Source organism: Anas acuta, chromosome 1 (assembly GCF_963932015.1).
Source record: "Anas acuta chromosome 1, bAnaAcu1.1, whole genome shotgun sequence".
Taxonomy (NCBI): domain Eukaryota; kingdom Metazoa; phylum Chordata; class Aves; order Anseriformes; family Anatidae; genus Anas; species Anas acuta.
The window spans coordinates 130,748,890-130,763,030 of NC_088979.1; the positions used below are offsets into that span (position 1 = coordinate 130,748,890).

Below are 14,141 nucleotides of genomic sequence, written 5' to 3' on the forward strand. Positions count from 1 at the left end.
TTCCCATAGTTCATTGTAGCAATTAGTATTCATCAAATAGAATCATAGGCTGTGGAAGGGACCCACAAGGATCATCAAGTTCAACTTCTGGCTCTGCTCAGGACCACCCAAAAAATTGAGAGCATTGTCCAAATGCTTCTTGAACTCCAGCAGGCTCGGTGCTGTGACTACTGCCCTGGGGAGCCTGTCCCAGTGCCTGACCACTCTCTGGGTGCAGAACCTTTCCCTAACCCCCAGCCTGACCCTCCCCAGTCCCAGCTCCATGCCGTTCCCTCGGGTCCTGTCGTTTGATGTTTTCTGGCATTATTAACAAGAGAAATGTCCCAAAGGAGAGGAAAGCAGCTTGAAGCTTGGTAACAACCTGAAGAGACCTTTGCAGCTTTGGCAATCCAGCACTGCAGGTAACCTGTGCTTTCAGGATTTGCTGAAGTTTCTATGTATTGTTAATGATTTATTTCATAAGATTTTACTCAAGGGGATGGGAAAAAAAGAAAAAAGAAAACCCTAGCTTCTAGATCCTGCTCCTGTCCTAGTGTTACCATCTTAGACCTGGGGAGAGTAAAGATATTTTTATTATGCAACTAGGCTAGGAAGGTAGGGCTCAATATCAACTGGGGCATGATGTGTGGAATAAAAAGTTCTGCTTTTTGCACAGACTTTTTCTGACTGCTAGGATTATTTCTAAAGTAAGGGATTGTACATGGTTTACTTTTCTGTATACAGGTGCAGGTGAAATATGTTTTAAGACTCAATTGAAGCTATTGCTATTTTTATTAATCATCCAAAGGATCGCAAATGTAAGTATTTCCAATTCTATACTAATGCTACATTATTAAACTCCTTTTTTTAGTGCCCTTTATATTTTCAGAAGTGAAGAGAACATTGCAGAGCAGCTGCATCCCAATGATTTGTGAAGTTAAGACATACTGTCTTACCCTGTGTTGTATCAATGTGACAAACTATGTTCTTGATATTATGTATATTCCTGGGACTTTACCGGGAAACTGGTAGAACTTTCCAAGTGTCCATTTATCAGTACTTTAAAAGACGGCTGATTAATGTTATTTGCATATGAGCAACAGAATGTGTAAACATTGACTGGGGACTCATTCAAATGAGTGCTTTCAGTTGGATTCACAACAGCAACACATCACCAAGGGTGAGAGTTATAAGGATTAATGCCTCTTCTGCAGTCAACGGCAGTAGTTACCTGTTTCTCCAGTCTGATGAAATAGAAAGCTCAGAGAAATGCAGTGACAAGGAAGGGTCTGAATGCCTCATAAGTTCTGTGGCCAGCTGAAATAATGTATTTTCAGAATGCATAAGTAAAAACACTAATCCTCCTCCAGCATGTTTTCTCCTAAGCACTCAGGCTCTTTGTGTGTATGAACTCATTAAGCCTCCTAATGTGACCTGCTAAAGACAGGAATGATGCGTCTGTTCTCATGTAGGGTAACTGAGGCACACCCTGTATCGTGTTTTTTTTTTTTTTTTTTTGTAGGTTTTGTTTTAGTGCATGGGAAAAACAGATGATTTGGATTCTATTTTATTTGATGCAGTTTCCCATGCTGTAACCACAAGAGCATCCTTCCTTTGTACATACATCATCTACAACTACAAACAGAAATGTCAAAATATTCACAATTTAAACACTTGCATCATTGCTAGATGCCAGGAATTTAATGTGCATTTATTCTGCTGAAAGATTTGTCTACCTCAAGTCACCTTTGGGGATGTGTTAGGGATGCCTTGGTTGATAACTCTTCTGGTAGAGTTGTGGAGTAGAACAAGAGGAAATGCATTAAGGAATGAGTGAGAAACTAGAGAGGGCCTTAAGGTGGATATTCCTGTGTTTTACTGTAAATGAGGCACTGGACTTTGCTCTCAGCATTCTTGGGTGCTCATAAAATAATTCAGATTCAAGCACAAAGTATGTCTCTCTTCTGCGTAGTGTAGACGTGTGGTCCACATTAGCATTGCTGCTTGAACATGCTTGTCCACAGTGGGCTTTTTTCAGCATACCAGAGCCAAGCGGCTTTCCAGGAGAAGCACTCAGCAACTGCTGATGCAAGCAGAAGCATCACATACTACAAATCCTTCCTGGTCTTTGTAAATTTAGCCACGGTTATTCATGAAGGGTGCAGCCTTTGATACACCATATAGAGGATAGGTGTTCAGCTGTTTATTAACCTCACTGTGATCATTTTCATCAAAATCAAACAAATTGTGTACTGTATTGATGAAGCTTGAAGTGGGGGGGGGGGGGGCTTGCCACAGCCTCTTTTGAAATCTTTGCAAAGCTGTCCACTCCACCAGCCTGTTTCTAAATGGAGCCAGCAAAATCTGGTGTGAGAAGAATGTGGCTCACTGGAGAGAGTTAACCTCTGTTTAACAGTTGTTGCAGTTAGGGTATGGCATGAAACCTGTAGCCTATTGATGTGACTGGCCACAGGGAGAACAGACAGTCCTGTACTTCTGCTGCCACAGGTGTATCCAAACCCTGCTTGGATGTCCAAACTTAGGTGCCTGCAGAATGCACAGAGCCCTTCCATCCCTTTCTTCCCTATGCCTAATCCATGTGCTTCATTACTCCCCTTTCACTGGATTTGGCAGTTGTGTAGTTGGAGCGTGGGACAAACTAGCTCACGGATGTTATGAAAGAAATATCTCCCCTTTCCAGGGGTGTGGAGATGGACAGTACCTTAGAACTGCTGCAGTGGGAGTGGAATACAGTGGGAGTGTGTGGCCGGGATGGGAAGGATCAATAAAGAATGCTGGAGGGGGAGAGAGGAGGACCTCTGTCTCTTTCCAAGAACCAATTCAGAGACCTGCATTGACACTCCTGGAAACAGCAACTTCTGTCCTTTCTGTGTAAGTGCCTTGTGCCCAGGGCCCAATTCCCATAAGAAATGTTGACATTAAATATTGTTTCAAAAGTGGAAATGATCTAATTCTTCCTAGAGCTTATTTGGTTTTCTGTCTTGGTTACTATTTATGGGAAATAACTGGTTGAATCCAATTTGTCAAGCAGTGCAGATCACTGTCTGGAAGTCCTCTTTATTTGCCACTCCATTGGTCTCCATCTGTACACTTTGTTGACACTGAGTTGACATTTCCCTTCAGGCTTCCTGCAGGTAACTTCAATTGTCTTCCTCTCCACTTGTTGGATAAAGAAATGGAGTCACCTTAGTCACCTTATAGGGCAGTAGAGGCTTGCATGTTGAAAAGTAGCAGTGAGCTGTTCTGCAGGAACTTGGGAGTTGCTTTTCATTCTGCCTTCCTATGAAGCCCATACCTTCGTATTAAGTAACCTATGTTGCATGAAGAGTGCTTCTTACTGATGAGCCTCAGTCCTCTTCTCAGCTGCTTTACCCCTGGGACATGCTGCTAGACACTTCTGAAAGCTTTATTGGTAGGAAAGGCTCTTTCCTAGAGAGGTTGTCATCTTGTTCTCTTATTTTTGTCATAATCAATTTGATCTTGAAAGCATGTGAAATTAGGTTCTTTCCTGTTTTCTTTTTTTTATTTAATCTGGAAATTTGTCCATTTTTGCATGTTTGACTGTGGTGTAGCAGATACATTACAGCCTCAATATGTTTTAGAAACCTGAGCAAATAAGCATATCCTTTGTTCCTTTTCCCACTCACTTTCTATTGCAGCTGGATATGGCAAGAGTTTTTGCCCACCCACACCCTGCTCATGCTTCTCTTGTCCCTTAGCTAGGAAACGAGATAATTGAACTGAGTCTCTGAGATTAAGTTAATGGAAAACTCCACCCGTTTTGGATGAGCTTTCCCAGGCCACGACTGGAGAATGACCTTCCACAGGAAACTAATGCCCTTCACAAACCTCATCTTTCACCTAGGTGCAAATCTTCTCTTTGCCTTTCTTTACTCTTCCCTCTGCCCCCCCCACCCCCCCGCTTTCTAGAAGGGTGGATATATGTGTGTGTGTACGAAGGCATGTGTATATGTACACATACCCGTAACAAAGCACTCCTGGTCACACTTAGCCCTAGAGATGAGCAGTTGTGGTGTTAGGCAATGGGCTGCACGAAGCCTCAGAGATTTGAAGAAGGGAAAAAAAAATATAAAAGAAACCCTGAAGAGTTGCTTGTCTTTTTACCTAAACCTCTACCTCAAATCCCAGCTACCCCCTCGCAGTGTATTTTTGTTCTCAAAGTGATATACAGCTGCTGTTGAAATGCAAAAGCACAGTTGTATTGACCCTGCCTCTTCTTGCCTAAACCAGTCTGATGGTAAGACAGAATGACAGTGCTTTCTCTGTTCAGTTGCCCTTGTTAGCCCTGTAAGGATTATATTGTTGCTGTTAGGGCTCCTTCAGGAAGCAGCGTTTCTATCCGCCTTGGGTATCACAGAATCGTCTAGGTTGGAAGACACCTCCAAGATCACCTAGTCCAACCTCTGACCTAACACTAACCAGTCCTCCACTAAACCATACCACTGAGCTCTACATCTAAATGTCTTTTAAAGACCTCCAGGGATGGTGACTCAACCACTTCCCTGGGCAGCCCGTTCCAGTGCCTAACAACCCTTTCAGTAAAGAAGTTCTTCCTAATATCCAACCTAAACCTCCCCTCGCGCAGCTTTAGCCCATTCCCCCTCATCCTGTTGCCAGGCACGTGGGAGAATAGACCAACCCCCATCTCACTACAGCCTCCTTTAAGGTACCTGTAGAGTGCAATAAGGTCACCCCTGAGCCTCCTTTTCTTCAGGCTGAACAACCCCAGCTCCCTCAGCTGCTCCTCATAAGACTTGTTCTCCAGACCCCTCACCAGCTTCGTTGCCCTTCTCTGGACTCATTCGAGCATCTCGATGTCCTTCTTGTAGTGAGGGGCCCAAAACTGAACACAGTACTCAAGGTGTGGCCTCACCAGAGCCAAGTACAGGGGGACAATCACTTCCCTAGCCCTGTTGGCCACCCTGCTTCTTATACAAGCCAGGATGCTGTTGGCCTTCTTGGCCACCTGAGCAGACTGCTGGCTCATATTCAGCCGACTATCCACCATTACTCCCAGGTCCTTCTCTGCCTGGCAGCTCTCCAACCACTCATCTCCCAGCCTGTAGCTCTGCTTGGGGTTGTTGTGCCTCAGGTGCAGGACCCAGCACTTGGCCTTGTTGAACTTCATCAGTACAGAGGGCTGGAGCTCCTGGTGGTTTGGTGGTAAGGGCAGGGCCCATCTCCCATCTCTACCTCCCAAATCTGCTTCCCAGCTTCAGCCTCTAGGAAGGTGGTACCACGTATTTCTCTTCTCTGGGTCAAGAGACTGTACGCATCTTTTCCTATCTGTATCCTGGGCCTCATCATGGTCATCTGCTTATGTGCCAACAGCTGTCTCCTTCTCCAGAAACCATAGTTAAAGAAATTAACTGTTGTAGGGGGATTTGAATGGGCAAACATCTGATCTCCATCACTGCACGTACTAACAAGATGCACCACCTGTGTTTGTAGCTTTTAAGGCCAGAGGGATCTGTTGTGCTCATTAACCCTGACTGCAGGCATAGCACAGGCAGTAGCTGGTCGGTCATTGATGTTCTGCATCTTGTTTCGCTGCCAACTCCTTTGCTGGCACAAACTTACGTGTAATTTTTATATTAAATTGTGACTGATGTGATTTTGAAAAGAGCCTATCAAGAGTCAGGAATTTGAACATATATCACCAAAAAAAAAAAAAAACACAATTCAGTGCCATCTTCTCCTGCCATACAATCCAATACAAAAATCCCTGCTAGTTCCCAAAGGCGAAGCCTCTCTCTGTTCGTGCCTCCTTAAGCTCCTTAGAAAAGAGGCTTCTTAGCATCCCTAAAATTAAAGAGTTGAATTTTTTGTCTCAAAGCTGAATATTTATTACAATTTCAAGGAAGCTTTATGCAGATGTCGTATTAGAACCATCTCTTATTTTTTACTACTTTCTTGAGTTGTACCTCTTGGCCATGAAAGAGCCAGACCTGGAGTAATCTATCGTGACTGAAATATACTTTCAGACAGCTGTATGTGTTTTGAAGTGGAACATATCTTTCATTGGACCCGAGAATACTTTTATCCAGAAAAACAGTAAGTAACCAAGGAGGAAGCAGAGTTCTGGTCAGTGACCTCTAAAAGTATTGCTCTTGCTCTGTAATAAAAATTATTTCATGATCCAAAACATTGCAGTAAAATGTTGTGCAAGGAAATTAATTTAGCAGGTCTTAAAACAAGATTTTCTTGAATATGTGTGGATACAAGTACTTGCTAAAAGCTGACAAAATGCTTAGGTGCAGATGAATGCACTTACTTCAGTAGGTAGGAGTGTCTACAACCACGCAGCTCTTCTTTGAGGACAAAGATCTACACCACATTGGAACCTGGGGAGACGCAAGAGAGAGGAAAGATGGCAGCAAGCTAAAGCCAACCCTGAAATACCATTCCATTGTGCAGCACTGTTAGCTTTTCAGCAGACTGCTGATTTCCCTTGTTGGCCCCTTCAGAGAGGGAGGCCTGCATGGCACTGCCTATCTGGTTCCCCCATCATGTGCTGTGCCAAGACCTGCCATGTTGAGCCCCTGGGGCACTGCACGGAGCTGGCCTCATCTTTGGAGCACTCTTTGGAAGACAGAGCAGTGAGGGTACACCAGCCCCCCAGTGCCCTGGCTCTCTGTCCTTCTTGACCAGGCAGATGTATAACCTCTTCTGTTTTTCCCCCTCTATCCAAGGTTAATGGGGTGCATGTGTTTGTCTTGTGGCCATGTGCACAGTGGTTTTAATGGTATTAAAGCCCAAAAGTTTGGATTGTTGTTTGAAAAAGCCCTCCTGTAAAGAAATTAAAGTGATTTTTTTGGAAGGACTGAGCTCATGAAAATATTTACTGCAGTCATTCAATTCCAAGGTCCAATGCTCCTAGACCAGGATGTCTGAAGATTGTACTGTGGGATGGAGCTGCTGATCTCCCACTACTAATGAAAGCTGAAGCTATAATTTTCACATCAAAAGTATTTTGGCTAATGTGCATATACATTTCTATATATGCCTAGTTTATATATACACCCATAGATGCATGCCATAAATGTATATATTTTTGTATATACCCACGCAGTGTTACCACCCGGTATCTTTTCCTGTCAGGGAAAGGAGTTTCCATTTGTCAGTCATGCTTGCTGCTCGCTGGAAGCAGGACTGAATCACAGGCAGGTGTTCACGGGAGACTTGTGCTGCTTTCCTTGGTTGAAAAGCAGGAAATCCTGGAGTGCAGTGGAACTCCAATATTCAGTTTTTATTCCATATTAGGAAATACTTCCTTATCATTACCACAGGTGTGTTGTAACCATTCGTGAGATTAATTTTGGAGGCACGTTGTAAAAGCAAGGCCCTGTTGCTTCGTTCTCACTTTTGGGCATGCTGGGCTGGAGGGACTGAAGACCCCGGCCCAGGGACCGATGGGCTTTTACAACCAATGCTGGCAAAACCCGCCTCACCAAGATGATTCAAGAGAGGCACTGGGAGCCCCAGCGCTCCGTCCAGGTTACTCCACCTCTCATGCTGGCATGGAGCACTGAGTAGGAATGGGAGAGAAGCAAAAAGATGGCTGGAAGCGAGGCTGGATGGAAAGTGGGACGGCTTCTTTCAGAAACTGAACTGGCTAATGCCAGCTTAGGGTGAATTTAAGACTGGAGCTTTTGCTGCAGTCATTTTGGAGGGATTTTCACCTGCTTCGAGCCCTTTCTTTGTACTTGGCTGCAGCTGGGGTTTGTGGTGTTAGGAGCCTGCAGCAGCCATGGGTCCCTCACATGTCCCCAGCCCCATCTGCTGGGGTTCTGCACATCTGCTGACATCTCTGTATGTTTTTTTCATGGCAGTCAGGCACTGGGAGCACCACTCTTCTCTCTCTGTCAGCTGGGACCAGGGCAGTCGCGGGGTTCAGACGCAGCTACAAGGGGCGGCTTGTGTGGGTGCTCTGTGGGGAAAGCGAGGATGACTTAAAATGGCTAAAACATTTGAGCATCTCTTGCTTTGAAATAGCAGAGCCTGTTCTGATGGGGCTAATTTTACTCTGCTTCTTAGTGCTGCTTTAAATAGAGCAAATGTAATTCATGCTGTAACTTTAAAGAAGCAAAACTTAGTGAACATAACGTGCCTTGGGAACGAATAACAAACTAAAGGAAATGAAGTATATAGTAAGGTAAATGAAAGGCTTATGTGTTAGTGAGGCTTGTTGCAGTTTTGCATTTCGTTTTCACTTCTCAGATGGGGACTGCACTAAAAGCCAGGGGATGTCAAAAAGACCTGCTTTTGGCAATAACACCGAAGAAGAAAAATCTGCGTGTGAAGTATCTGATTTGTTGTATTTGGCAGGGAATGTTGCCTCCTTCAGGTAGTATATTTAATAAAATAGAGGCTTGTGAGTTGTAATACTACCGAAAACATAAATTATGTAGGAAGAAAATATTTTCCTTTCCAAAACATATCCCAGAGCAGTGCTCGGCAAATGCACTGGTCTAATAACAATGAACTTCAGTAACAGCAGTAGCGTAGCTAGTGTCACCCAGATGCCAGAAAAAAAAAAAGAATACTAATGTCAAAACTCATTGAATTGAAGTTCACATATGCTAATTAAAAAATCTTTGGGCAAGACTGTATTTTGACGGTGGCAGTCTTTGTTTAGTGATAACATAAGCATTAAGATCTGGCTCCAAGAGTTGAAAAATACTGGCCCAAGGCTGGCAGAGATGGCAGTAGCAGGGTTTTTCCTGTTTGCTTGCTGTCCCAAGGTTTCAGAACTCTGTAGTGTTTTGTGTGTTTCTGGAGGTTTCTCAAAAGTTTTGGAAGTGGATTCCAAAAGGGTTGTAGGAGAAGAAGGCAGAGAACTTCTCTGAGAGGTTTGGTGTAAACAATGGGACAGTGAAAACAGGCATGACACAATTGCCAAATTTGTGCTGGAAGAACCCGTAACACAGAAAGTCCTTTTCCTTCAGGGCTGTTAACACAGCATGACCACTTTCTCCTTCTGTCCAATCACTGGAGCTACCAGCTGTCCCACAACACTTTTATCCTTGCTACCTGTGTGCATATCAGCTCCCAGTATGCACAGTTGCCTGCTCCACAAGTTGCCCACAGAGCCTGGGCGGCTGCTGCTCCAGCTGCTGCTCCTCCCCTCTCCGGCTGCTGCGTCACACCACCTCGTCCTGCTGAGCCTTTGGCTGCTTGTTGCATTTATCTGTCCCTGCCCACTGCCTTTTGATGTGAATCATGCAGTTATTTGTGTATGGTGGGTTGTTTTTTTTGTATACATGTGTATAAATATCCTGTCTCTGTTTAACGGAATCTGAGCAATTCAGAGTTGGCAGGGCTGGTGCTCAGACATCCATCTGTGCTGTATCCATTCTGTCTTCCCAGATAGCACTTTATTTTTTAGATATAATTCCAGTCACCAGTGGGTTTAGTGCCCAGTTTTGCTAGCTGCTCTGCCGTGTTGCCTGTACAGAGCTGAGCAGTGTTACTCTTGAGTGTTTCCTGGCTTCTCACCCAGAAGAACTCCAGTGCTACACATGGTGGTGATAACTGGCACTTCTGAAGGTAACCACTGTATTGAGCTGTGTGAATTTACTTTGGAACAAGTCTGACACCAAAACTGTGTCTCTTTTAGTTTCTAGTTCTTGAAAATTCCATTTGCATGCTTCGTGTCAGGAGAAAGTTGAGTAACAAAATGTATTACGCAGAGAAAATGAGATCTTTGGAAGGCAGAAATGCGTTTCAATATCTTCCTTACAGAGGCTTTCACTAAAGAGCCAAACTCCCTGGGAGTGTGAATGGAAACTTTTATAAACTTTGCAGTTTTAACATTTTTACTGCAGTAGGGAACTGTCTTCCTAATTCCTGGGGTTAGGAGCGTGCTTGGGTATCTAAATGACAATCGTTATCAGCCTTACTGTGAAGTGGCATGGCTGTTTTGAGAGGAGGGGCTGGCATTCACTATGCCATTCAACATGTATGTAGCTGTATGTTTCAAATCAGTGTCAGAGACCCAGCGGCATGAAGAAGGCATCATAGTGCTGTCATGTGGAGAAATGCATACTTTTGTCTCTGAAAGAATTGTGTTCTTTGCTCAGTAGCTTACGTACACATTTAGTAACAAGTCTGGAGTAAACTTACTGTTAGGCTGATGTATGGTTATGTTGTATGCATAGTTTCAAGAATAAGAATATTTCCTTTGTGGGACTTGGATCCAGATTGATTTGATAGTATGGATCGAGATTAATTTGATAGTAAAACCAAATTACATGATACAAGGTGCAGGAAACCTGCCTGGAAAGAGGTTGGCATCTTCAGAGCCAGTCTTATGGAAGCAAAGCCCAGTCGTGACACTGTCCCTGTGTGGCTTGCACAAGTTTGCTTTTCTCCCAGCTGTCTGTAAGAGAGCAAGAGCTGATCATAGTGGTTGCTGTAGTATCTTGAGACGTGAACCCCCTAATAAGGCAAGCAGCATTCTTCATGGAACGATTGGCTTCAGTTCTCACTGCCTGTAGCAAGTGGTCGCGTATTCACCTTCTCATTGAAATGAAAAGGTCACTTAAAAAGGTAAATGTGAAAGGTCAGAAGAATGTCAGAAGGATCTGAAATGATTGACTTCTCTGTCTTTTTTGAAGGGAGGTAGCTGTCTTTTACTGAGATAGTGATGGTGAACTGTGATGTACAGTTCAAATGTTTGGTGATAAAAAGTGTTAGGGTTATGCTGTCTACTCCACATCCCTATCCTTTTGCTCCATGTTTGCAGGCTGGAAAGTAAGGCATAGGGTAATAAAGTAAATTTCTTGACACCTTGTAGCACATCTGGGTAAGTAAAAATAGGCTCTAAGATTACCAAGTGTGGAGCTTCATGCTTCCCTGGAAGGTGATAGCTCTGCGCCCTCCCTCAGCTCCAAGTTTCCCAAGCGGGAGCTATGAAAGTGAGAGACCGTGTGCATGAGGCTTGGATTTTGTGTCTTCATCCTCTCCTGATTAGAAAATAAACACAGCTGAGTGCCAAGCATTTTCTTTAGGGGAGAATGGATCTCCAGGGGCCTTGACTTCTTCCATCTTTCCCCTTCTGAGTTTTTACTAATACATGGGATTAGATACTTCTGATGTTTTGCTTTAATTAACCAGAGCGTTAATCTGAGAAGCTAATATGAAAACACTGCTGATGGACTGTGGGAGCTGCCAAGAAGCCTCCTGGAGAGGATGTGAGTTTTGACTTACCAGTTGTGCAGCAGAGGCTAGATTTCCAATGGTGGAGACACTGTCAGGAAAATCAATGCTGTAATAGAGTTGCCATGCTAGATAGGAGCAGAGGCTGAAGTTGTAGTAGCTACTGTTTGGCCTGTCTTTACTTTCCAGTTAGAAAATACATGTATCTCAGAGTAAAGCGAAAAAATATATATGCTTGGGCCAGGCAGCATTTTTCACCAGGAAGGAGATAGCAGGTGAGGAGAGAAACTTACTCAGAGGGGACTCTTAATCTCCAGTTAGTTAGCATAGTGCCTGCTGTCCCCTTTCTGCTGCTCTTCCTTGGGTGGTGCCCTCCATGCTGCTATCCCACCTACCTCTCATGGGGTGACAAGGGGATGTTTGCACACCTAGAGCTCCTCACTCCTCTCTCCTCTGTGTCCCTGCCATAGGGGCTAGCTGATGAGCAGACCAGGCACTGGGAGAAAGTCTCATGCTGGGAATTTAGCCACCTGTTCAGGCGGCACAAACCTGATTCCTGGGCCAAAGAGCACATATGATTCTTCTGCTCTTGGCAGCTTCAAGACCTTGTCCCGCAGGCCACACACAGCTCAGCGTCTCCTGTTGATTAGATTGTTTTGATGTCTCTCCCATTCAGAGCCTGTGGTGTATCATTTTTTCCAAAGCAATGGGCCCTTCAGAAAGGCCTTCGGTCTTTGCCAGCCAGAGGAGCTGCAGCCGAGTGTGCCTGGTCCGCTCATGTGAGCTTCCTGTGCTCCGGGGAGCCCAGTGCAGTGCCAGTGCTGCAGCAGGAGGAGAACAGTGCTGCTCTGCCAAGTTATGCAAGTTGGGGTGGGTTAATCAGCTTCTGAGGGCATTTCCAAGAGCTGTGGGTGGCACCTCTTCAAAACATTCCCATGAACGTGGTGAGGTCAGTAAAAGCAGGGTTCAGGCAATGAAGCTTTGAAGCCTCTTCCTTCCACCCCCTCCAGCATCAGCTGTTTACGAAAGTCATACTTAAAGATTTTACTTGATGGCTCCCAACTGCATATTTTGTTTGAGATGCAGATTTGTGCTTTGCTTTGGGGTTGGATAGTGCAAGCAGAGAGGTAGGAGGAAAAAGGACAAAGAGGTTTTCTCTGTTGTGAATTGAGTAGGGTTTGCTGAGCACATTGGGTGTCCTGCCACCTCAAGCCCTTTTCCGCTTATGTTGGGGAACCTGGAGAGCTCACAGTACTTCTCAGATTCACAATGCTTTTACCCCACAGTGACAGAGCCGACTGGCAGCCGTCTGAGGCCAGGCACCAACCACAAGGAGAGCGAATGTCAGCTGCCTTCATCCCTCCTCACCCGGCAGAGCTTCAGGGCCACTGGGGCACGTGAGGCCACGTGGGGTACAGGCAGCCCATGCTCCTGTGGCCATCTCCCTCCTGTCCTAGTGGGCTTGTGCTGTGGTATGGTGGGGAGGTCTGCGTGACCTGTGGATCAAGAGCTTTCTCTGAGCTCACTAGGTTACTGGTTGGGTTCTCTTCTGTGTTTTCTTACTGTAGCACCACAGTGAAGTTCAGCCCTGCTATAAATAGTGGGGTGTGCTGATGCCGGAGCAGTTATCTCATTTTCACAGGCTTAATAAAATCAAATGACTTAGATTCACTCTTCGGTAGCATCGGCATTTGCAAGTATAGGAGCATGGGGAAAACAAATCAATGGGAAACAAAGCTGCAGTGTGGTTTTATCCTACCAGGAATAGGAGGCGTACAAATGGTAAACAGCCCATTGCCTGCTGATGCTAGGGCGTGCTTTACCTTAAAGAAAGGTTAATCCACTCTGAGCCTGGGCTAATGCTACACTCCCCTGACACTGCAAAACCATCAGAAGGCAAGTTTTTACTTTGCTAGATAATTTCTTGAAATAATTTAATCGTGGATGCTGGTGTGTGTTCAGCATTTGTTTAATTTGGGTGTGTCAACACACTGCCTGCCGGTTTTGCTCTCAGATACCTGTTTTATATTTACCTTTTCCCACCTATCAAGGAAGAAAGGTAGTGTAATGTAGGAGAGCAGACTCCGCAGGGAGAGTGCAGCAAAGTTCCCTAACTTTTGGAAAAGTGTCCAGCATGAGGGATGTTTTTGTATGGAGAAACTAGCCCCTGAATTTTCAGTGACAGTTACTAGGAGTTGACAGCTCTCATCTTTCTCTAGTAGAAAATTGAAGGGGACAGAATAATGATTTAAAAAAAAAAAAAAAAAGAAAGATCTGCATCATCATAAAACAGCTGTAGTGCTATTAAAACCTCCTTGCACATGCGTGGGGAGATCCATTTGTATTCTCAGAGCTCCAGCATCTTGCACACTCCAAAATACATGACTAAAGTAATCGCCATATAATGTTATAAAAAGCCTTTATTTGTGATACAGCAGCTGCATTTCTGGCAACAAATATCTTATTGTCACCCCAAATTCAATTAAAAATTCACAAGATAAAGTGCTGTCCTCACAGAGAGTAGCCAGCACATCCAAAACAAAGAAAAACAAACAAACAAAAAAACACAAGACAGAATTAAACAATCTTCCTGTATGATGCAGAAATGCAAGTCTATTTCTGTATGAAACTTTTAATTATTTTACCTTAAAAGGTATTAAGGGCTGCCTGAAGATCATAAACCTAGTTTAAGGTTTGTCTTCCTCAAAATCCCCTGGTGAAATTAGAGGGGTTACATTAAAAAAGGAAAGGAAAGGAAGAAAGAAAAGTGTATTTACTTCTGGTTAGCTTTTCAAAATAATAAATAAATAAATAAACACCTTGAGCAAACAAAGATGCTGTTACTTGTGGCTCACCTCTGTGGTGGAGCAGCAGCTCTGCTGGTGTGCCTCAGCCCATGTTCAGGTAGGGCATGAGTCCTCCTAGGACACGCTGTGTTTTGTTCCTCTTGTTGACTTTTT

At 44.3% G+C, this 14,141-nt stretch overlaps 1 protein-coding gene across 3 annotated transcripts in view; it reads left to right on the plus strand.

The window, feature by feature from the left end:
- STK38L (serine/threonine kinase 38 like) overlaps positions 1 to 14,141 on the plus strand; it is a 48,005-nt gene that overhangs the window by 12,055 nt on the left and 21,809 nt on the right. Inside the window, exon 1 of one of the 3 annotated variants that reach the window (XM_068656195.1) lies at positions 9,378 to 9,570. The exons of 1 other annotated variant lie outside the window; for it this stretch is intronic. In XM_068656195.1, the coding sequence (XP_068512296.1) occupies positions 9,543 to 9,570 (28 nt within the window). In that variant the 5' untranslated portion in view covers positions 9,378 to 9,542. Of the gene's footprint in view, positions 1 to 9,377; positions 9,571 to 14,141 lie in introns of those variants that run through there. One more of the 3 variants, XM_068656188.1, reaches the window with a different exon arrangement.